General features: G+C 38.3%; 1 protein-coding gene across 1 annotated transcript in view; it reads right to left on the bottom strand.

The window, feature by feature from the left end:
* Positions 1-25,239, bottom strand: part of RAPGEF5 (Rap guanine nucleotide exchange factor 5) — a 101,084-nt gene extending 75,845 nt beyond the window's left edge. The window contains exons 1-6 of the mRNA XM_026678008.2: positions 24,683-25,239; positions 12,934-12,984; positions 11,991-12,097; positions 7,014-7,135; positions 5,003-5,171; positions 3,048-3,114 (exon numbers count right to left, since the gene is read on the bottom strand). Coding sequence (XP_026533793.1) covers positions 3,048-3,114; positions 5,003-5,171; positions 7,014-7,135; positions 11,991-12,097; positions 12,934-12,984; positions 24,683-24,871 — 705 coding nt within the window. The 5' untranslated portion in view covers positions 24,872-25,239. The remainder of the gene's footprint in view (positions 1-3,047; positions 3,115-5,002; positions 5,172-7,013; positions 7,136-11,990; positions 12,098-12,933; positions 12,985-24,682) is intronic.
* Between the last annotated feature and the right edge of the window lie 797 nt (positions 25,240-26,036).

Here is a 26,036-nt window from a genome sequence, read left to right as displayed (position 1 = left end):
CTAAAGCCAACAGAAATCAAAGTCTTTGCTGTCAATATCTGCACTCTTATGAATCCTGTCAGTGTTTATAAGACTCACTCAGCATACAACTGTTCTGAAACAACTTTCAGAGCAACCTGAATGTCACAGTGTTTTCCTAGAGTAGAGACCAACTGAAGAAAGCAACCAGTATCTCAGACTTTCTATAATCAAGACAAAGCCTTCTTAGGAGTACCATCTGTTGACCATCTATAGATACAAAAAAAAAAAAGAGAGAGAGAGAGATAAAATGGCAGCCACCAGTCCAAAACCATTAACCTCAGGAAACATTCATAGCCAAGTGGTGCTCTAAATCTGGGCCATAGCACTGCACAGTTCTCCAAACATCATTAATGGCTTCTGCTGATCTGTTTCCCTCTTTCCATCTCACAATTTATTTCTAATAGCTTGCAGCTGGCAAAATTGTTATCTTACAACGTGCCTTAATGATTTAGCTTTTTCCTTCTGTTTCTATGTGCCTGATGTCTTGGATGTGTAAAATCAGCCTGAGAAGTATCAAGGAGCAGTCCATCATGGTTGCCATTTTATTATTAATAAATTTACTATTTAATCATCTTCTAAACATTTAGATTTTATCATGCAGTAGCATTGCTTTACTGATTATAAAGATCAACTGGAGACTGCTATGCCGAACATGCCATGAAAGACCACTACATGGTTCTTCAGATTTTGTTGAGCTTCAGTTTAAATCTGTTCTTGCAATAGCAATAGCACTGATACTTATATTCCACCTCACACTGCTTTTACAGCCCTCTCTAAGTGGTTGCACAGAGTCAACATATTGCCCCCAACAATCTGGGTCCTCATTTTACCCACCTCAGAAGGATGGAAGGCTGAATCCACCTTGAGCCTGTTAAGATTCAAACTGCCAAATTGCAGGCAGCCAGCAGTCAACAGAAATTGCCTGCAGTATTGCATTCTAACCACTGTGCCACCATAGTTCTTAATTATAGCAAAATGTGAGGAATTGTCGAACTTGAAACCCAACAATACCTGATGAACTACTTTACCAGTTTCTGATTTATAAAATAGTATTCTGTTAAGAAATATAAGTGCCAGGGCAGTGTCACCTCCTCTTCCCTAACATTCCTTCTCAGGCTGATATGAAAGCAGTTCCCTAATTGTATTCAATGTACTGATTAGCATAATGCAATGTTTTTGTAATGTAGTGTAATGCATATTTTTCAGATTCAGCAATTTTACAATGTATAGACTTCAGTTCCCAGAATTCCAAAACCAGGATTCTGACTGAAAAATTTTGGAACCTGAATCCACATATCTTAAACTTGCCAAGTTTATAAAACACTGTTCTATTGAGCAATTTCTGATCCATTTTGGACAAAAACTGCATGATCAGTTTTTCAGTATTTAATTTTTCTGCCTAATTCTGGCATAAATATCCATGACAGGAATAAGAAATGAGCTATATTCTCCAGATCTTTAAGTCTAGACGCCTCCAGATCTCTGATAAGTGCTCATTATACTGCCTATTTTGCTGCTATCTATTCCAAACATAAAGGTTTCTTCTGCATAATTTATTTTTAGTTTTATAATGTGATTACAGTTTATTCCCTTACCTTTTATGAAGAAAATTTCATTCTCAATTGGTTCAATTTTATTTTAAAATATTTATATCTAGTTTTTTCTTTCATATTAGGATTAAAATATACATTTAACAAAGACAGGACTCAAGTTTTAGTTTTTTAAAAATGAAAGGGTGGCAAGATAAGCATTAATGGGCAAAATTGGCAGGACTATCTCTTTAATTAAATTACAAAATAAAGTGTTTATCTGATGCATTAAGGAGAAACGTCTGCAATACTTCATTCTGTTAACAAGACAGATCTAGCAATAAAAATAAACAATTCACTGTACATGCTAAGCAAAAAAACAATGTGTTTGAAAGCTATCTAAAATCAAAGAGATTGTTATAAGCATGTTTAAAAATAAGTACTACAATTTCTATCAGCACCAGCATGACTGATCAACTATCAGGGATGAAGGGCACTATAATCCAAAAGAGCTGGAAGATATGAGGGTAAAAGCTATTTATGAAAGTTAAACACATTCTCCTGTGCACATGGCTTCTAATGCTGCCAATTAATGAACAGAAAAAATTGTACCTGTTTTAAACAATTTTTTTAAGTGTATCCTTTTTACAAGCTTAGGATATTCTTTACTCTTTCTGTTGGGGTTTTACTTATATATGCCCTCGGTTGTTAAATGGGTTTGCATGGAACAAGTGCTGAATTATTAACCTTTATTTCAGTTGAAATTAAATGAACAGTACAGCAGAAATAATGGCCTGTAGGAATCATTTTCAAATTGTCTTGGTCTAATTCTTGGTATTAAATATTTATCTTCATATGGATAGGAATCTGAATTAATAGTTTGATGTCTGATTTTCCTGCACACTCTTCTGGAGAGAGTGCTGCCAATTGAAGATATTTTGGGAGCTTGGGATCTTAAAGTCAGAATTGGTGAAGATGTTCCAGGCTAAGGCAGACCAGTTGTACGTGCCCAGTTCTTCTAACTGGCTTGAATTCAGGGGACCTTTGAAAGAAATCTCTCAGCAATGCCTTAAATACTCTAAACAAGTATTTTATATTCTATTATTAGAATATTATTACACGTATTTTATATTCTATTATTCAAAGATATCTCCCAACTTCAGTAATATCTCTTACTGTCCAAACACACATCTCTGAAACAGTTTCAGAACTTCTCCTGTTAATAGCTTGCTATTGATAACTTTATTAGAAATTCAAATCAAAATACGTCCATGCTTTTTAATACTCTTGCTTTGCATTTTAGCTACATTTACCCTAACTGAGTTTCTTGATTTTAATAACTAGCACTCTTCTACAAGTAATATTAATTGCTGTTGTTGTTGCTTTTCCCACTGCTAATAGTAGTGGAGGATTTACAGTCCAGATACAAATACAAGAAACCTTTGTTTATGAACTAATTAAAATCATCCCACAAATTAATCTTTAAGAAAGGCTTACTGCTGCTGTGAGACGAGCAAGAATTTCTGCATTGGTTTCAGTTGTTTCTTCTATTCTTCTGTTATCCCTTTTGAAACAAAAAGCAAATAAAAGCTCATGGTACATCTGAGATGTAAGATTGGTCTGAATCCCCTGAAGGCACAGGGAAACAGGGAATTAGACTGTTATGACCAAGACATAATCCCTAGGTTTGCCTATGTTATCTCTCTGCTATGCAAACTCCACTGGCTCTAACTTTCCTTCCAGGTCCTGGTTATCATCTTTAAAACCCCACACAGGGTCAGTTTATCTGCTTGAACACTTCTTCCTAAGAACATACGTCCATTCTACCAGATAACATAGATGGGCACGCTCCTAATCCCTTCCCATATTATTATGGGAATACCATATTATGGGAACGAGGAAGTATGCCTTTTTCATAGCAGCCCTTGCCCTGTATGATATCCTTCCTTTTGAGGTTTGGCAGGCCTTTACCCTCCTAGCCTTCCAAAAACCTCTGAAGATCTGGCTTTCCCATATGTGCTGGGATGAAATGTGGTGGATGAGAGGATTTTATGAGGAACTCTATGTTGAAAATTAACTTTTATAGTAGAGGTTTTTTTAATGTTTATGGTTTTAATATATTTATATATTATATTATATTATTTTGTTATTGGTATTTTAATTGCTGATTGGAAACCACCCAGAGTTCGATATAAGATGGGTGGCTATATAAAACTTTTTTAACTAAATAATATAAATGATTAAAATGTTCCTAACACTAGTAGAACTAAATGCCTTTATTTTTACCAAATATGTTTATACTAAGAAAATATAATGTTATAGATTTGTTATTAAGTTTCCTGGAATGACGTACTGAACAGCAACTTCAATTTAAGAATGGCACCCTAAGGAAATAAACTCTTTAGTTTAATGTAAAGGAAGAAGAATTAAAGTTATGAACCTCAGTTATTAGCTTCTTGTGATCAACAGATGGAATCAAGAAAGCCACTGACTTTGCCTCCAATGGGTGGGTACATGACATAAAATACAAGGAACCCACCAGATCACTGTGTCTGATGTTTTAATCTCAGTTTCTCCCATCAGTAAGTTTCTTACAATATAAGATTTCTTTTAAATCTCATGTTCTGCTGTCCTATTTGTCACTACCCACTGATTATTTTAACAGTCCTGCTTTTTAATTTATCATTATTTTAAAGTAGCATGATGTGATAAAGTTCATATGTTGTCCTAACTCATAGATTCTTTAATCAAGATTGTTAAATAATCACAATAATACAGATTTATATTATGGTGGTGATAGCTGAGATCACAGGTCAAATTAAGCCAAAACTAAACAGCCTCGATTATGACATTAGTGCTATCTGTATAGATAATATACATTGGGTTTGGTGTTTTTTGCCCATTGCTTAATGCAAATCTAACTCCTAATTGAAACCAAGATAGTAAGCTTTTAGTTTAACTAAAATTTCTTTAAAAATGAGGAAAATACAATATGCATTCTTGTTTGATTCTGTGATATACTTGATTACGAAGCTACATAAGTAGTACTGGGCTTTATAAAATGTAGAAAGCAGGAAGTAAAATGATAGGGTTTATTTTTATTCACAAGCAAATATCCTGTTCATATATAATATTAAGTGTTAAGTTTATACTTTCCTGTATAAAGCTAAATCATAAGAAAAAAATACTCTTAACATAATGCTTCAGATTTATTTTTATAAGCCTAAATACAGTATATAGTCATTTTTATAATGGTAATTATATTGGTTATTTATATATAATAGTTCACAGTAATGATTTAGTTTTTTTAAAAAATGCAATATTTTTAAATCTTATTTAAAATGTTTGAAAAGGTAAATCATAAGAAATGGACTCATAACATGCTGTAAAATTCAAAACATATCATGTATATGTGAAGCAAGTCAGCCAGTAACTAATAGAAAGATACTTACAGGGTACACATATTAATCCTTGGAGAAGTAACAGGCACCATCTTCAATAGAAATTTCACACCATTTATCCATCCTTTTTCTCCTTCATATTCACAGAATAAGTATGTGCATTCATCAGATGAGAACTGGTAGAAAACGTATCTGTCTAGAAAATATATCTGCTTATCCACTGTTTAAAAAAAAGAAAAAATGATTATATATATATTTAAAGAAATGGTTCTTTGCTGATTATCAGAAGTCAAATACATATATGCAATTTTAGTTACAATTCATCAAGTGGAAAGACCTGACAGTCTGTGTATAAACTTAAAAACTGTTCAGAGTTAGGGGAATATTTGTATTAGCGGAACCTCTTCCCCAAAAATTCCAGTGCTGTAGACTAGATAGAAAGGTAAAAAGCAAATATTCTGAGAATGGCATAAAACAAAGGGAAACAACACTTCCAAACCACTTCAAGACATAAATAACATGAGTATGTTTACATCATGTTTCTCAACCACAGCAACCTCCAGCATGCTGGCTGGAGAATTCTTGCTGTTGGAGTTCACATGTATTAAAGCTCAGAAACACTATTGTATGTTGTCAAGAAGAAGATGGCAAAGACACAAATGCCAACCAATTATTTCTTCACAAGCTTTTGTGTAGGTAGAAGCCAGTGCAGCTTTCCCTGAATAGCATTTGACTACTTATCACACTATCAATGAGTTATGCCTCCTTAAAAAAACATTTCGTTTTCTGAAAAACTCTTTCATGATAAACTAGCTATGAACTACCTTGTCTATTCATTACATGATGCTAATTAGGAGTAACATTATTAAAAAGCACTCTATTCAGCAAACAAAGCCATGTTAACTAAGAAACTATTCTCACAGCCTACACGCAAATGAAATGGTTCCATTTTGTAGTGTAGAACTTCCTCACTGAAAGGAAAAAATAAACTGCATACATATTTGGAGCATATGGCTGGGGGAAAATATGATTGTAACAAGCTATTACAGAAAAGTGGCTCTATTTTAGCCTGGCTTGAACAAAACAAAACAAAAATTCATGCAACAAATATTCTGATGGATGAACCTGCATTAATTATACAAGCCCTATGTTGTAAAAAAAAAAAATCTCCCATGTTAGAGAAGAAAAATATATCTTAAGTGTTTTTCAAGAGTCATGCTGAACTCATTCAATAATAATTCAAAGCCTTACAGAGTACAGTAAGCACAATATTCCATAAAAAGTAATGAAACATTACATTAAACAATTCATACTGAGCTACCTGAAGAAAAGATAAACAATGTAAAAAGATATAGAGGAGAGATGAACAAGAGGTTCACCTTGTTCATCTCTCATATAAATAAAGGTGCGTGGAGAGACCAGACTTAGCAATGGCTTTGATGTGGATGGGTCCATGATAAATGTGGTAACACGTGAAAAAAGTGTGGGATAATAAATGTGGTAACATCTAAACACAGATACACTGTATATATCAAAGCAATATATCTATTAATGGGTATGGATGTGCATGGCACCTTTGAATACAAGAAGCTGCCTTCCTCAAAGGGCCTTACTATTAAAAAAAATCATTAAAATGATTGAAGAGGAGGAAGAGATAAATAAGGAATGTATATTCAGTCAAAAAATATTTTCAAATACCATAAGCATACAGTGAAACTGTTCAAATACCATAAGCATACAGTGAAACTGTTATCCAGATTTTAGAAATTTAATGGAAGCAGCGTCCATAAAAAGATGATAAAAATAACCAGGATGATATATAGGTATATTATGAAAACTGGCATATACTGGCATGTATAAATATCTAGCAAATATATCTTTGCAATTATCTAGAATGTGAAAGTTACAAGTTGATTAAAAGGAGACTATTTTCAAAATAATATCCCTCTTTTTTTTCTAATTTCTTTTGCATATATTGTAAAACTAATGTTCCAATAAAGAGTAAAACAAGACAAATTGAATGCTTTGCACAACAGTTTGGACTTTCTACTGTAAAACTGACCTGAAAACACAATTCCCATATTCAGTAGTAGCTGCCAGATACCAACTGCTGTAGATCTGCTGTTAATGAAAGTACAGCACCTCAAAAGCCAATCTACCAGTTCAGATCCAATGCAACTTTGCCTAACAAAACAAAGACCAAAGTTGTAATCCTAAAGCATTTACAAGAAAATATGTTCAGTGTTCATTTCAGGCTTACATTTGAATAAAAATATATTGCACTTTGATTTATATCACACTGAAATACACTTACCTAAATAGAAATGTAGCATATATTTAATGAATCCAGGTGACACAAATGACGAACACGCTTTTATATCTAAGATTGCAGTTTAGTGTAATTGTGTTCACTCTAAAGATTAGTTACATTACAACAGGGGTGTCAAACTCGATTTATTTGAGGGCCGCATCAGGGTTGTGTTCGGGGGTGGGATTCAAATTTTTTAACAACTAGTTCTGTGGGCTTGGCTTAGTTGGTGGTTGTGGCTTGGTGGTCATGTGACTGGGTGGGCATGGCCTACTCAATGTCACTCACATTGAGGGGTGCTTCTCCTTGCCTGGCTTCTCATGACTGTGAGGATGCTACAACGGTCATAAGTGTGAAAAACTGTCATAATTCACTTTTTTCAGCGCCATTTTAACTTTGAATGGTCACTAAATGAACTGTTGTAAGTCAAGGATTACCTGTACAAAAATATGAAAAGCTTCTTTGCTTGCAAAAAGCTTCCCTAAATACCAATCATTAGATTAAAAATACCTGCAAGCCGGAGTTACAAATCAGGCAGGGTGCTAGAGCACCATGAGGAATTAAAATAAGTTAAAATGCAATGATAACTTTCAGCAGCCAACTCTTACTCATAAAGTGAAACCCAGAGGTCATTTAAGCTCTCCAGAAAGAGCACACCCAGGAAAAGCAATCCTTAGAACCATTTGCACCACTTAAAGATACCAGCTGGTCTCACTCACCTCACAAGATATCCTAAGGAAATCATCCAGATTTAAGGAAACGTCACATGCCTCTCAGAAAGGCAGTAAAAAAATCAGTGCCAAACTTATATTCTGCCTCTTGGAAGTACACCCCAAAAGGACAGTGCCAGATACCACTAAAGCAGTGAAGGAAGACCCCCTCCCCAGATAGAAAAAGAAACCATGAGTCAGGAAAAAATTAAACACAATACAAATAATTAAATCACAACAATAGCTGTTGCTTGTTAAACCAATTACCAGAACAAATAGACACAGGAACTAGCCAGATTTCTCAACCCAGTTTATTTTCAGGAACAGAGATTAACCTTTTTCCTTCCAAACAAAGCTGAATAGGGAAAGTTATCCCATCAATAAACACAGGATTAAACGTCACCAAGGACAGAATTAAACTTCACCAAAAACCACTTTTAGACCAAAATTCAGAAAGGGTTTGTAAACTCACGTTTGAATGTCAATCTTTCTAGCTAGCCAAGAAGCCTTGCTGAATGTCACTCATCTTGGTTCCTTGTCATTAAAAGCTCCTTTCTGGTTATTCAATTATTTGTTCAAAGTGCTGATTGTTGTATGTGGCTGGAAGTATATCCAGGGGAATATCTCCTCCCAACAGCAGTGTAGAAAGCTTTTTAAAAAAACCTTCTTCGGAGACAGTAAGTCTAGGCATACTGCCAAGAATGTAATAAGGGTGGGGAAAAAACAAAAGGAGATTTCTTCTAACTATCCGTTCTCCAAACTGCTTAGAAAGTTAACAAGGGGTTCTATAAAACTGGTCAGAACTGGTAGAATCCCACCCCTGGTTGTGTTTGACCTTTGGGGTGGGCAGGGCCAGGGTGAAATTACTTGTGTCAAGGGCACCTGTGGCCTGAAAACTCTGCCAGTGAAAATGGGCTCCCAAGTTTTGTTTTTGTCTGGGATGATCTCCTGCAGCCCTCTGCCAGTGAAAATGGAGCCCCCCCCACAGCTCCAGTTTTGCTGGCAGAAGGCTGCAGGAGGCCATCTTGGCCAAAAACGGAGCTCAGGAGGGCCGTGTGCATCTCTCCTGAGTTCTATTTTCGCTGGCAGACGCATTGTGGACCAGACTTTCACTGTTTCCAGGGCAGCCCCGCAGGCTAGATCTAAGCACCCCATGGGTCACATCCGCCCCCTGGGCCTTAAGTTTAACACCCCTGCATTACCACATCTGCCATGAAGTTTACATATTCAGAAGAAGTAGCTATCAAAACAGTCACTTGAATCTCTGTGTGGCTGCCATGAGACAATTTTATTAGAACAGCTGGTAAATTAAAATTTATCTAGAAAATGCTGAGAGCCCTAATGTGTTGAATTTTCTAGGAGCAAATCCCACTCTAAACTCTTTGCACAGGCCTAATAGCTACAGCTGTATTTATTGTTCTCCTTATAAAGACCCAAAAAGATATGGCAGTTGTGATTAGCTTAATTCATATATGAACTTCATAAATCCTTTAGCCTTAATTTTTTCTTTTGCTTTCTTTTCTGCATAATTTATACAACAATATCTTCAAGTATTCTAATCCAGTACCTCCTCATAGCTGGATAGTTAAGAGGGCCACAAGGAAAAAAAATGTCTAATTTGGGAATTTTCAAACTGTAGATCAGGGTTGTCAAATTTTATCACATCGCGGGCCTTACTGTGACATATCATGATTTTTTTTTGCCTTTGTGGAGTCGAGGCCTTCGCAGGCCATATCTGGCCCATGGGCTGCCAGTTTGACAGGCCTGCTTAGATCATGACTCAAAGCTTGAAACAAAGTCTGACATAGCTTCAGCTCTGCCTCCAGAAGTCTCATGGATCATTCAAGCCTTCCTACATTGTCCACAGTGTCTTTTAGCCCAAATTCACAAGGTTCATCAGATATTGTGTGCTGTGAATTTGGAATCGCTAAATAAGATTCCATAAAAATATCAGTTCCCTTCTGGTTATTTCTCATTGCCTTTTGTGTTTGTAGTTATAGGGGGAAGAATGTGAAGAAACAAGATTTCCACATGATTCCAGGCAGCAGCTATGCTTGGCAACAGAATTGAAAGTGCTTGCCCCAAACAGGGACATGTATTGCAAGAAAATGAGAAGAGGGAGGGTATATGTCCTACGCTGGTCCAGTGGTGAACAATTTACTCTGAGCGATTCATTTCCTTGATTTAGTACTGAAATGAAAGATGAGATGACCTAGTGCAAATATGCTTTTGCTGATTGGTCACCTATTTATTTGATCAAGTGAACTGGTCTGTTCTCTTTTTTATGCATATACACTGCACATACATTCTAGACACTAACTCACAATCAAATACTATGCTGTACTAAGGCAACAAAAATCCAGGTAAAAATCACTAAATGGTAGCAAAATATTAGACTTCTGAATCTTTTTCTAGTGCTTGCCCACACTTTCATAGCCCAGATCCAATTCTAATTCAGCTATCTAGCAACATTCAGGATCAGTAATCAGGTAGATGTGTTAAGAAAAAATCTGCTAGTGTTTACTGTTGTCACAGAAACCCTGGTTGGCTACAATCCCAATTTATGTATTTTTTTCTGCTACATCTTACTGTGAGCATTTCAAGGAAGGCTCTTAGTTAGCTGTAAAACCACTCAGCTTTGGGGGAGGCTAATGGCACATCTTTTAAAGCATTTGAGTGGTCCCTACCATTTTGGAAAATAGCAATACCAACAAATATCCTTTAAAGAGCAATTAAAACCTTCTTTGGGAATGATTGTTTGAGACACAACAGGTGTATACATTACTTGGACCACTGTCAGAACTTATTATCATTCTGCCTGGACAGGGTAACAGCTGGAAACTTCTGACAGGACTCTACTTTTGCCTGTGCAAGACTCGTGGCCTTGACACTCACATTTGAATCACTACCAAAATTAATTCCTGTAGTGCATTCCCCCATAGCTTGTCTATCTAACCCAGGGTTCCCCAAATTTGGCAACTTTAAGACTTGTGGACTTCAAAATGTGTTTCTTCATTCTAACGAAGGATTCTGCACTCTTTTTCTGCTGTATTAAATTTCTCTCGATTTAAATTGGGGTTTCACATTAATGATCAGTCTTCAAGCTGCAAATATCTGAATGACCACTAGCTGACAGCAAATAGATAAAGTAGAATCTTAAAAGTGTAGAACACAGACTATGAAAGCTGGATTACCAATAAAGCTGATTTTTTAAAAATGCCTTTGACTTTGATTCAAGACCATCTCACAAAAATTCTAGTATTTTGATTTCTCCAGGGAAGTGCTTTTAATTATGAGGTATGAGTGTGCACTTAGTGCACTTCGCAACATATTAAAGATCTGGAAATCCAACAAGATAGGGCTGATTTTCTCAAAAATATTTATTTGAGCAAACTCCCCTTTTAAAACAAACAAACAAACAAACAAACAAACAAACAAACAAACAAGCATACATACATACATACATACATACATACATACATACAGGTACATAATAACCATCCCCAAAATCCAAAAGACAGTAATCATAGCACACTGCAACACACTTCCTACAGCAGTTTTGGTGGGCAGATACCAAAAAGTACCATACAAACTGAGATTGGGTCCCTGTGGATGTAAAAACTTTTGCTCATGTCCTGCTACACTATATCTTCAATAAAGACTCACAGGATCAATTTATAACACCTTACCTAATAAATTATCTGGGAAAAGTTTATATTTTTTTCATGCAACTACTATTATCAGATCAATATGAAGTAATTTCTCAATGTAGCCAAATTCTGTAATGCTGTATATAAAATTAGGCAAACTTTAAAAGCCCACTGTTAATCCATCACAAATTTCAATATGTTATTCTGTTTTGTATTTACACAGCACATAGGAATGCTTTCAATTAAGAGGTATCAACTTAGAAAGAGATCAGCCAAATCAGAAATGAATGGTGACCAATTCAGATGCAATGCAAGTGAATGAAGGTGCAAGAAGAAATTATATTTAGTTAAAATAAGAAATACACTGTTACCTGCAAAGCCCCATCAGAGACATTCTATCTTTAATCAGAGCTGCAGCTTGTAACACAAAAACGTTTCTGAGGGCTCTTCCAGCACACAAGGCATCCTCTTCATAACTCTAAAGGAAGATAAATTGGACAAGACAATATTTTTTTTGTAGTTTGCACAGTTACATATAGCATTACAACTACATGAAAGTTGCAAGACACAGCAAACTAGTCAAGCACAATTTCATTAACCTTTTAAAATATGGTTTTAGTTAGCAGTAATATTAAAAACTAGCTCTATATACTCATGCTTTACTACAAAACTATGTAGTCAGACTTAGTTTTTAGGGAGGAAAATAAGGTGGGAAATTGTGCCTCTGCCTACCAGCATCCATTGGTATTCATCTGGCTGGTGTCCTGTCAGTGTGTGAGAGAGTTGACGGCTGTTTGGAAACTGAAACAGTATTTGCTGTGTGAGCAAGAAGGAGACAGCAAGAAGCCCAAGCATGGCTTAGCTCAACTGTTCTGTACTAAAGCTGCTTGGTGCTGTGAAACTGAAACTCCTCTCCTCTGCTTGTGTTTTGCATTTGGAACAGATTTATTTTCTGTAGAGGGAGAGTACAACTCCTTAGCATCAGAGCTTGTTAATAATAATATACAAAATACTAATGCTCTGGTAGTCATTTTGAAAAATCCTTTCTTAGTGAGCATCTAGAAGCCAAGAGGAATATACGTGCCAAATTTCAAGTTTGTAGTTCTGGAGATTTTGTGATGATGCATGACTGGTATTTTGCTTTTATGTATAGATAGATACAAAATAAAAAATTCATTTCACACAGCAATTCTGGGCACAAAAATAAAGAGCTGTTAATACTGCTGCATTTAAACATTAAATTGCTCAAAACCAGGAAAGAATGTGATTGGAGTTTCTATAATAATACAAATATAGAAGCAATTGTAACAATACCTTATTAGGAGGATTTTCCACATAAGGATTTGAAATTCTCCTAGATACATTCTGTAAATAAAAACAAGAAGTATAACAATAAGGAATAATTTAAAGCAACTAAGATAAATAAAAAACATTTCTTACCAATCACTTGGCACTGATATTTTGCCTATATACTGAGGTTCTTTTTGTAGCACTTTTTAAAATATAAGTTTAATTCTTCCCTAAATTCCAGTGACTTTTTGGGTCCCTTTAAATTGACAGGTTTTTATCAACACTTTTAAAATTAAAAATTCATTTACTTTTATAAATAGCTCTTCATTATTACTTTATAATTACTTTAAATTAAGCATTACCTTAAAGTGGTAAATGCTTCTACTTATCAATTAATTTAATTTTAGCAGTCTATTGTTTTAGATCCGCTTTTTTGTAAAGTAAAAAGATCATATGATTTTCATATTTTTTTTTTCTTTCCTCCTATCTAGGTTGCCTTCTAAAAGGAAGCTACCACTATTTCAAAGGACTGCTTAATATAATGTCTTTGCTAATAGATTTTAGTCACCGTGTTGTTACAAGGGCAATTGGGACCAGAACTTCTATCGCTAAGTGATGCAGTCCTAAAACATGTCATCATGTGATCGCATAACTTAACAACAGCAATCCGGGTACTACCTGTTATCATAATTAAAGTGAGAACTTCACATAACTGCAATGTGGGAAGACATACTGAAACTGCATTCCAGACAAGCAAGCCTATAGGTGAGAGCTACAGGCAGGTGGGTGCTGTTGCTGGAGCTACAGAATGCAGGCAAATAGGTGTTGTAGGTAGGCATTACAGAGGGAGGGCAGGAAATAGGAAGTATAGGCAGAGGGTACTAGAGAGTACAAGATCCCCAGGAGAAAAATGTTCTGACCCAGCTCCCCAAACACAACAAACCCTCTGTAGTGAACTCAAAGATTCCTTTATTAGAAGTGCCAGCAAAAAGTTTATCTCTCAACGCAGGCTAACAAATCCAGCCGGAAGATGAATAGTTGTCTGCCACATCTATTCATCTCCACCCCCTGCCTTTTATCCCCAGAGCTAGTTTTCTGTATCCTGTACAGAGATGGATTTATAAACTGTACAGATGCAGATAGATAACTCAACAAGATGTCCATAACAAAGTACATTTATTGGTTCATCAAGTATCCTCATAACTCACATTTGTGATGAAGTTCTTCTTTAATGACCAATCCTTTGTATATCTGCCTTGTAGGTAAAAGATGGTTATCTCCTAACCCGTCTCGTAGCTATAGAAAGCAGCTGCCATGAATTAGCGAGTTCAGGCAAAGTGAGGAAAAACTCCCCCAACCCATGGAGGGTCAAATTAGTGACCAATCGGGATTACAGATGTGGCCACGTGACATGAACTACATTTCCCAAGATACCTTTAACCATGATGCATTCCCTTAAGGGGACAGCTCATAATTCCTAAGTAACTATCCAATTCCCATAGACTGGCTGGGACAGCACACTCCCCACCTGGAATTATAAATTCCACTATTATAGGAGGAGAAAAAAAATTAACTATAAACTAAGATAAGCAGTAGAAAGTAATACCATGAATAGCAGATAACTACATTGCTCAAAAAAATAAAGGGAACACTTAACCAACACAATGTAACTCCAAGTCAATCACACTTCTGTGAAATCAAACTGTCCACTTAGGTAGCAACACTGATTGACAATCAATTTCACATGCTGTTGTGCAAATGGAATAGACAACAGGTTGAAAGCATAGGCAGTTAGCAAGTCATCCCCAATAAAGGAGTGGTTCTGCAGGTGGTGACCACAGACCACTTCTCAGTTCCTATGCTTTCTGGCTGATGGTTTGGTCACTTTTGAATGCTGGCGGTGCTTTCACTCTAGTGGTAGCATGATACGGAATCTACAACCCACACAAGTGGCTCAGGTAGTGCAGCTCATCCAGGATGGCACATCAATGCAAGCTGTGGCAAGAAGGTTTGCTGTGTCTGTCAGCGTAGTGTCCAGAGCATGGAGGAGCTACCAGGAGACAGACCAGTACATCAGGAGACGTGGAGGAGGCTGTAGGAGGGCAACAACCCAGCATCAGGACTGCTACCTTTGCCTTTGTACAAGGAGGGACAGGAGGAGCACTGCCAGAGCCCTGCAAAATGACCTCCAGTGGGCCACAAATGTGCACGTGGCTGCTCAAACGGTCAGAAACAGACTCCATGAAGGTGGCATGAGGGCCCGACATCCACAGGTGGGGGTTGTGCTTTCAGCCCAACACTGTGCAGGATGTTTGGCATTTGCCAGAGAACACCAAGATTGGCACATTTGCCACTGGTGCTGTGTTCTTCACAGAGGAAAGCAGGTTCACACTGAGCAGATGTGACAGGGTCTGGAGATGCTGTGGAGAACATTCTGCTGCCTGCAACATCCTCCAGCATGACCGGCTTGGCAGTGGGTCAGTAATGGTACGGGGTGGCATTTCTTTAGGGGGCCACACAGCCCTCCATGTGCTCGCCAGAGGTAACCTGACTGCCATTAGGTACCGAGATGAGATCCCCAGACCCCTTGTCAGTGCGGTGCGGTTGGCCCTGGGTTCCTCCTAATGCACGACAATGCTAGACCTCATGTGGCTGGAGTGTGTCAGCAGTTCCTGCAACACAAAGGCATTGATGCTATGGACTGGCCCGCCTGTTCCCCAGACCTGAATCCAATTGAGCACATCTGGGACCATCATGTCTCGCTCCATCCACCAAAGCCACGTTGCACCACAGACTGTCCAGGAGTTGGGGGATGCTTTAGTCCAGGTGTGGGAGGAGATCCCTCAGGAGACCATCTGCCACCTCATCAGGAGCATGCCGGCTTCCGGTTTTGCGCGGCTTCGGTAGCGGCAGGAATTCGCGCCTCTGCGATCCCTGCCACGTTCGCTGCCAAGGTGCCCCCGATCTAAATAGGTCTGGGGGCTATGGCTGCCTTGTAGAGGCAGCCGAAGAGAGAGGGGATCCGGACAGAGGTTTGGGGGTAACGCAGACCCCTTTCCAGCCGGAATAACCCCTTTTTCCTGAGGTGGTGGAGCGGCGGTCAGTAATGGCCGCCTCAAAGAAGCCAGCAGCCGGGTAAGATTTGTGCTGGAGGAAGAGGGAAGAGCTGTGGAAGTTGCTTCTGACTGGGATAAAGTTAAGAGAAAGAGTTCCTGTAACCTCGAAGGCTGCTTTGTTTCTAGAAAGAGATACAAGCGGCGAACATTTTAAAAGAGTAAGGTTTTTTTTTTCTTGCCTTTCACTCTCCTCCCTAACGTGACAGCAGTGGAACTATAAGAGAAATCTGGGAATCTGTTCTGGAGGTAAATGAATATTGAAGGAGCAAGGATTTCTGAATATTCAAAGGGGAAAAAAAAGAAGAATTTCTTTTTGGCTGTGAGTGGGAAGGGAGAGGAAAAAAAAAATTGGAGCAACCTGAAAATAAGGAGAAGACTGCCTAAAACTTTAAAGAGTTAATTTTAAAGAGCTATTAAACAGCAATAAGACTTCCTAAAGATATATTTTAAAGAGAACTTTGTGATCAAACTTTATCCAAAAAAGAGAAAGTGGAAAAGAGAAAGTATTAAAAAGAATCAGCTGATTGGACTGTTTGATGACTTTGGATTTTATGAGAATTATCTCAGACTAAAAGCACTTGGGTGGTTGTTTTGAAAAAAAAAATTTTCTCTGTACAATGGCATCAGTTGTGGATGAACTAGAACTTATACATCAAAAATATGAAAGAGAAAAGCAAGAAGGGAAAGATGTCTTTGGCACTCTTTTTCAGTTTATAGAAATGGCGGTCTGTGCTTATGTAAAATCGTATGAGCAGGATAAAGAAGAAGCCATTTTTGAAGAACATGTGACTTTGGTCGGGGAAGAAAAGAAGGAGGAGAAAAAGGAGAAGAAGACTTTAAGACCTGGGAAAACAATCCAAAAAGAGAAGAATAAGGTGAAAAGAGGATATCGTGTTAGGAAACAACAGAAAGAGGGAAAACAGGATAAAAGGGAGGTGGAGAGACAAGGGGGTAAAGAGAATAAGGAGAAGAAGAAGCAAGGGAGAAAGGAAGGGATGAGAAGCTTTAATGGTGGGGAGCAAAATGCAAAAAAACAAAAATTTTGTTAGAGATAATGGATAGATTTTATTGGAAAAGGGATTCTAGAAAGGTACATAAGATTGCATTTTTATATTTGTATTTAGAAATAATTATAGAAGATTGGAATTAATATGTAATTTAAAATGTGATAAATATTTAGTATAATTTAGTGAAATTTTTGTTAAGAGAGGGGAGTACTTTAATGAAATAATGATTTAAGATCGGTGATGTGGGAGGGGGGGAATAATTTTGGAAAGTATAAGAAGTGTTCCCATAATGGTATGATAATTAATTGAAATGTGTAAAATGTCTAAAGATATAAATGATTGTTAACACAAATGATTAGGCTATGTTATAATAGTGAAACTATTCGTGAAATGAGAGGTTTGAAGAAGGAGAGGGGAACATGTAATGTAATAATGATCTATAATATGTGATGTGGGGGATGGAATTAATATGGCAAATAGGTGCTCCCATAGAAATATGTGACCTAATTGATAAGAAATGTGCTAGATGTTTAAGATATGAATAAATATTAATATTAATGAATAGATTTGTATTGGTTTTGATGATATTGTATAATGTCAGAATGTACCAGACAGAATCCCAACGTAAGTTATGTATTTTAAATCAAGTATTATAAATATAGGGGAAAGAGACATAGGCGTCATACTCCAATCAGTGTACAGGAGAAGGTTTTTCTTTTTTTTTCTTTTAAGAAGAAAGATAAACGGATAGTTGGAAATAGAACAGACAAAGAATAAATATTATGATTTGAATTGAGAGGAGATAAATAAAATAAAATTGAGAAAATTTAAAAGAAAGGAGAAGCTATATCGAAAAATGAAAATGTAATAAGATATGGAATGGTATGTAAAATGAATATGAATTTGAATGTGTGTCTGTACCAAGAGTTTTGACCCGGGATTAAGCAACTTTCAGAAAAGAGATTTTTTATGTTTTTATGTCTTGAATTTTTGTATGTTTTGTATGTCTTTAAAATTAATAAAAATTTGTTCAAAAAAAAAAGAAGCATGCCCAGGCATTGTAGGGAGATCATATAGGCACATGGAGGCCACACACACTACTGAGCCTCATTTTGACTTGTTTTAAGGACATTACATCAAAGTTGGATCAGCCTGTAGTGTTTTTTTCCACTTTAATTTTGAATGTAACTCCAAATCCAGATCTCCATGGGTTGCTAAATTTGATTTCCACTGATAATTTTTGTGTGATTTTGTTGTCAGCACATTCAACTATGCAATGAACAAAGTATTTAATAAGAATCATTCATTCAGATTTAGCATGTCTTATTTTTGTGTTCCCTTTATTTTTTTGAGCAGTGTATATAACTAAGATAAACAGTTAGCTATGTAACTAAGAAAAACAGTAAACATTAATAAAGCATCAAACAAAGCAAAGCATGCAAAGCTTAAGGTTCAATCTTCAAATTCGGCCTTTTTCCACAGCAGCACAAGGTCGGTGATTAGTCTGGTGTAGAACTTCTTAGTGAAAGTCTGCTGGTCACATGAGGAGTCTAACGACCTCACTTTCAGGGCCTTGACTTTGTGGATTAGCCCATCAGAGCTGGGCAGGGTTTGATGCACAAGTCCCATAGGCCATGTGTTGCGATGCACATCCTTGTCTTTCAGCAAGACAAGGTCTCCCTCTTCGGTTCTTTGGTCTTCCATTTACGGCGATCTTGTAGGGCAGACAGATACTCTTGCTTCCAACGGTTCGAAAAGGTATTGGCGAGCTGTTGAACTTGTCTCCACTGTTGTTTGTACAAGTCCTTAGAATCAAAGTTCCCTAACGGTGCAGGCCAATCACCCGTCTTCTAAGTTAGCAAGGCAGCTGGAGTGAGAATGGTCAGATTCTCAGGGTCTGAACAGACCAGAACTAAAGGTCGACCATTTATGATGGCTGCAACTTCTGCCATAAGGGTAGATAGAGTCTCATGTGTCAGTTTAGGTGCTTTCGCCAGCATCGAATCAAGGATCCGACGAGCTATTCCAATCATGCGTTCCCATGCTTCTCCCATGTGAGATGCATGGGGAGGATTTAATATCTACGTGCATTTGTTAGCTTTAAGGTAGCCATCGAATGGCGAGTCAGCGCGAATGCTATCTTCAATTTGTAGTTCTTTACAAGTGCCTACAAAGTTCATTCCACAGTCAGATCTGAATAGCTTGACTGGGCCTCTGTGGGCTTGAAACCTTCTCAGGGCATTGATGAAGCAAGAGGCATCCATAGATTTGATGACTTCGATATGGACCGTTCGAATACTGAGGCATATGAAGAGTACTGCCCATCGTTTGCTGTTAGCTTGACCGCCCCTGGTCCATCGGGCATACATAGACCAAGGGCTGAATACATCAAGGCCTACAATGGTGAACGGTGGTTCAGAGCTCAGGTGCTCAGGTGGTAGGTCAGCCATCATCTGGTGCTGAGTCTGGCCTCGTTGCTTGAGACAATGGAAGCAAGACTGCAGAACAGTTGAAATACATCTTTTGGTGCCTACGATCCAGAGTCCACTCTCTCTGAGGGCACCTTCTGTGAAGTGGTGACCTTGATGGATTAGTTCGTGGAGGTGTTGTACTAACAGCCTCGTTACATGATGATTAACTGGAAGGATGATGGGGTGCTTGCTTGGTGAGTCTATTTCTGCTTTGTGTAGGCGACCTCCTACTCGCAGTACCTCCTAGTCGCCGAGGTAGGGGTTCAGTCTCAGAAGTGGACTAGATTGTGGCATGGGCTTCCCCACACTCAGGCAGCCGTATTCCGATCGATATGCATCTTGTTGTACACTCCTCAATATTCATCTCTCAGCATGAGTACAGTGGTCTGGAAAGTACGACTTGAAGCCTTTCTGATGACCGAGGAGACGGACGACTGTGCAGATGAGCACAGTTATTCCCAGTACAAGAAGTTTCCATTGGGAGAAGCGTTCAAAGCAAGCAGGTTTTAAGGGACCTATCTTCTCGTGTTGGAACGTCGTTGCTAGGCTGACAACTGGTTTGACCTTCTTGACTAGGGGTTGAATGTCACCATCATTATCTGGATCTAGGAGTTCATACAAATTGGGTGTGTCTGGCTTCAAGGCGTCTGTACGCCGCAAGAACCTGGGGCCTTTTAGCCAGGTAGAAGTTGATAACTGGGATGCAGGAATAGACCTTGTCACATGATCTGCAGGGTTCTGATTCATTGGAACATATTGCCACTGCAACTGGTTTAGAAGATCTCCTGATCCGCTCAACTCCGTTGCTCATGATAGACGTAGAAGCATCTACTCTCATTGTAGATATAACCCAGTACCACTCTGCTGTCTGTATAGAAGGTGGTGGGTTCTAAGGGAAGATCTATCATCTTCGTTATTGTGTCTGATAGTTCTGCTACCAGCGCCGCTCCACAAAGTTCCACCTGCGGTATAGTATGAACTTTTTGCAGTGCTAGCTTTGCCTTTCCCATGACAAATCCAACATATACGTTGTTCTCTCTGCTGTAGACTTTGAGGTATTCCACGGCTGCTACTGCCTTTGTTGAGGCATCTGAAACAACAGCGGCAGCAGCGGCGGGAACCATGGAAGTTACGGAGGTGGCTCCTCCACCTGAGAAGCAGCTGAAACGCTTCCATGGTTCCCGCCACTGCTGCTGCTGTTGTTGGAGATGGCACTGGCGAGAGAGGGACAGCTGCAGCTTGGCCTGGGTGCTTGGAATGCAGGAACGGGCTGCGCACCGGGACTTTTGGAGTTCAGGCAAAGTGAGGAAAAACTCCCCCAACCCATCGAGGGTCAAATTAGTGACCAATTGGGATTACAGATGTGGCCACGTGACATGAACTACATTTCCCAGGATACCTTTAACTACATTTACCATTCCCTTAAGGGTGATAGCTCATAATTCCTAAGTAACTATCCAATTCCCATAGACTGGCTGGGACAGCACAGCTAGGGTGGGACTTTGTTAGCAGTGGTGGCTCTTCCTTCCCAAGGATCGGCCCACACATTTCCACTGCTCTCCTCTTCTCTGCCTTCTACACATTCACGTGTCAGGCACTGGACCCAGCTGTTCCTTCTCTTCCCCATCAGTCACCTCCAATCCAAGTTGGATGATCTAAGAATCTTTTTAGTAGCCTGCAGCCTGCCAATTTGATAATGACTAGAGTGCTAGTCTAAATTCATTTTATACTAGAAGAGATTCTTCTAAATAAGGAATCATTTTTTTCAAAATAAGATGTTGACAGCTCTACTGTTCTATGGTACTGTTCTACTGTACAAAGTTTCATTATATTCCTGAAATTTATGCATAAGCTTTCATGAATATAATTTTTCTCTGTGCAGTACAGTGGTTTAAGTTTATACAAAATAATTTCCCATTTATTCTTTTACAGATTACTAGTTCCATTAAGGGCTTGAATCCCAATTAGTATCCAGGCAATTTCTTACAAAAGTAAGAATACATTCCTATTAAAACTCTTTCCAGGAGTGTTCTTTGATCAGAACAAAATAAAAATAAGGGAAAAGAGATATGGCTATGCAACAGCTTAGATCATGGCTACCTATGTATGTTTTAGATTTATTAATAATATTTCAAGCCAAATGTAATCAACAGAAGCTTACAATTACATCCAGATTCAGAAGGAAGGATCAAGGCAGAAATTTCCTCACATTTTTTCCACTGAAAGAAAAAGTTGTTCTGGGAAGAAATGTACCTTCTGGAGTACTTTCTTATATTCGTTACTGTAGTGCAATAATGAATACCAGAAAATAATCTTTCCCACCAATCTGATAAGACTCTTTCCATATATTCATGTATGGCATCATTTTAGAGATAATGAAAACTGTAGCATCGCCTGTGTTCCTTTCTCCACTGTCTATGCTTATTGGATAAAGGGATGTCCGGAAATTACCAAAAAAAAAACCTATGTTTATGGCTCTTTATCATGTGGGTGGGCAATCACATATCATTCATGTGAGCAAATAATATTCAAAGAAAATGTTTACCTTATATCACAGTGCAGTCAAATAACTTTTATGTATACAGAAACATACAGGCTTGTAAGAGAACTTGACACTACATTAAATAGTGAAATACTGTCGAATAAGCAATTTGAATGGACAAAAAACTTTGGCTCAATCCTAACATGACCATTTGGTTCTCTAGGGGTCAGGGATATTATCATTCTTGATCTTGGATCAGGCTGCATCTTCCACATTCAACGCTGTTGGGCAACTTGTTATGGGCCTACCTTGTAGAATATTCTCCCCTCCCTGAAGTGAGGCTAACCCAAAGCCTGCTGTTTATATGTCTCAAGGCCTGGCTTTGTCACCAGGCCTTGGTGTCTCAGGGGATCAGTGAAATGATAATTCCATCATGGTGATTGGTAATTACTTTCTCCTGTGCTGTACCATTTCTATTTTTTTAATGATGTTTGTGTGAAATTTTAACAATGACTATTTTTATGTATTGTTTTCATTCATTGTTGAATGACACTCGAATTTATTTTTGTGAGATGGGCAGCTATATAATTGTAATAAATAAATAATTGGGGGTCCTTTTGGACTTGCAGCTACTGCTGAAAGACAGGTGATAGCTGTGGCCAGGTGGGCCTTGTTTAGGTTCTCCTGGACTATCCTTTGCTCAATTAGGAGGCTCTTCATATGTGGTCACCTAAAGACAGAATTATTGCCATACAATCTACATAGGGCGCCCTTGAAGATCGCATGGAAGCTACCACTAGTTCAGAATGCTGCAACATGAAGAACAATGGTACCTGCTGGGTATTACTATTGCTATATAAACTGCACTTTGTTGCCAGGTTGGCTTTTGAGTGCAATTACAACTGCTTGTTATTAACTATGGGTACTCCTCAGTTAATGACACTGAACAAGAGGTCTACAAAATTACAGCTATCCCACCACCCTCTTCTGAAGGATTTCTCAATCTAAATAGGAAACTTTTTTCAATTCTTAGTTTAATTAGAAATGCCTATTCAAACTGCTGACAGGAAACATCATTTTAGGAGATATCCTCCATTTTTCTTACAGGGTCATCTTCTAATAATGCACAGTGCAACGCGTGCTTGCTTCATCTAGGGGAGAAGGAAAAGATGTGGCTCCAGAGATTTGATTGTCCAAGTTCAATTTTAAATCTCAAGTTCAACTCTACATCCTCATTTTTGTCCAGAAATGTCAGGAAAACTACATCAGATCTAGAAAAAAAATATGCTTACAACAGTTTGTTTAGTGACTGTTTGAAATTATGGCACTAAAAAAAAAGTCTATGACCATTTTTCACCCTTATGACTGTTGCAGCATCCCCATGGTCATGTGATTAAAATTCAGGTGCTTGGCTGGAATATCTCCTGCTGTCCTGTAACCACTTTTGCAACTGTTAAACAAGCAAAGTCAAAGGAAAAGCCAAATTCACTTAACAACTGCAGTAATTGACTTAACTGTGGCAAAACAAGGTTATGAAATTGGGCAAAACTCACTTAACAAACATCTCACTTAGCAACAAATGTTCAGCTCAAATGTGGTAGTAATCTAAGACTAACTATATGCAGTATACACAATTGTGGAGCAAAATACAAAACTAGTAATTAATAGCTTCAGGCTACTTGTGTACTAGGGATACTGACTGTACCAACCAGCTACAATTCCTAATTCTAGGTATGTTGCCCATATCCATGAATATTCTTTAATATTTGCATTAAAGCTTCTTCAAACTGGCCAACTCGCATGCTTCTATGCGAGGCCTGGGTCTGATTAGGAAGACTAACCTTTGCAATGGATAGCCTTAGCAATTATATATAAAGTTAAATTGTAAATAAGTGAAAGATATCAATATATATTGACTGATGTACCTCACAGATCAAGTGGCTTATTTTAGTGTAGATAGTTAACAGTAAATATTTCACTGAATCAAGAAATTGACTAGAAATGCAAAACTATATAGCCAGCTAAAACTTGTTACCCTGATAAATTGATTGAACTCTAAGGCTGTTTCAACTCTCCCAGCCCAAGCTTCAAGGCCATTCTTTTTTTAAAAAAAATGTTATATTGTTGGATACAATCTATGTTTACTTAGGATACAATTTCATTGATTTCGGTGATGCATATAACCCACAGCTGCAAACCTAGCTGCTCTTGAGTGAACTATTATTCCCAAAGAACTGCATTATCTCTTCACATCTTCCCTGCAACATGGCCTCCATTCCAATTGCAGTCGCGGATGCCTAATTTCACAGAACTCAGGTCAATAGTCCCCTCCCCTCAAACATTACATGCTACACAGATTACATGTTTGCAAATCTCACGTGGATTAAAGCAGACTTCCCTTACGGCGGTTTAAAGGCTGGAATACGACCCTCTTACTAGATATCATTACTGTCCATTCCTAATGCCAATTATTTTATTTTCGTAGTAGTTATGCATGAAATAGCAGGGTATCAATTGCATGTCGGGGCTCTTTTTTAACTTTAAAAATAAGCAAAGTGCAAAATGCCTCACAGCACACATAAAAACGAGGGTTCTTCCTTGGGTACCAAGTCACCCACTGGCTTGCTGAGGCCAAGCTCTGTTAACAGGGACGAGAAAATTCTTGGTAGCACGCGGCCCCCGGCGTCGTTCACTCACCCGGCCTCCGCCGTCTGAGCGCTTTCTCCGCAGCGTGAGTCCACTCCGGAGGAGCGTCGGTAGTTCCCTCAGCCTCTGCCGCAACTGCACTTGCTGCTCCTGGCCTCTGGCGTCTGTGGCGTTACGGTCATGGAGCAGCGAGTCGGCCCTGTCACACGCAGGTTGCATCTTAACGGAGCTTCCAGCCATGCATGCTACTTGCCGGAGAAGCCTCCTCCCCCGCTGCTTCAATGCTTGTCCCCGGGCATGCACGACGCACACCTTTCTCTTGTTATGCAAAACACGACTTTCAGGCAAATGAATTGGCCACAACAGCAACAGTGGCGTCCTCCTCTTCCTTCTCCTCACGGGAATTGGGAAGGAAAAGAGAAAGAAACCCGCATATACACTGCTCTCCACCTGCCCGAAAATCAAATTGTGCGAAAAGGTCGGTTTCCCTAACCAAAATACTCAGGATAAGGCGTTTACCACTCAGGTGCAGATAATGCGCCAGGAACCCAATCTTTCTTATGGCCTCCACCTTTCCCTACTCTCGTGGCCCCTCCCCTTTTGACGCTGTTTTTCCTCAACTGCTATGACGGGAACAAACAAAAGTCAAAGGAAGGGGCTCGGAAGGAGCAGTGGTGTGCTGAATGTAGTACGATGTGGCTTCTTGGTGTGCTACTCTTCAGAATACACGTCTTCCCAGGAGAATTGCAAATAGCATTAACGGTCAATAAAACCATAGCAGTACACAGATAAAAGTTACAACGAGTGGGTTTTCAGACTCTTAAGTGTTTAGCTATTGTTTATTAAATGAAACACAATTATCAGGGTTATTATATTGGCTGTTTGGATACCATCCAGATGATTGTAAAGAAATGAAGGCTAGAGTGCTGGGAAAAAATAGAGCATTAAGTACATCACTAACTAAAATAATTTAGCTGAACACCTGGTGTTCAGGTGTGATGAGTTAATTTGCAAAACCAGATTGAGTATATGAACTATGGACCATTAGGTCTATGTGGGCACATTTGAAGATGCATTGGAGCAAATAAAGTACTTCTCCAGTTAAGGAAAGGCCATTTTTTGCAAGGAATTCTTCTTGTCTTCAGGAGCTGTTTCTGCTTATCAGTGCATGTGTAGATACAGTTTCACAGACAGCAAAGATTAATGTGCTTGCAGAAATAGCCAAGAACAGTTTTCAAAGCAGCTGTAGTCACTAATATTCTAATAAGTATGTTTTTAAAGGATTATAGTTACAAAGAATCAAAAGCTACTGAAAGACAACATGTAGGTATATTAGATGCACAGCTGTTACTGTGATTTGTAAAACATGATACAATCGTTGAACACTATTCTGAATCCAAAGAAA

Source organism: Notechis scutatus, chromosome Z (genome assembly GCF_049901735.1).
Source record: "Notechis scutatus isolate UNSWTSFEM ecotype Mainland chromosome Z, rNotScu1.2, whole genome shotgun sequence".
NCBI classification, from domain to species: Eukaryota; Metazoa; Chordata; class Lepidosauria; order Squamata; family Elapidae; genus Notechis; species Notechis scutatus.
Note: the sequence above shows the minus strand (reverse complement) of the source record. Positions and strands in the feature narration are given on the sequence as shown.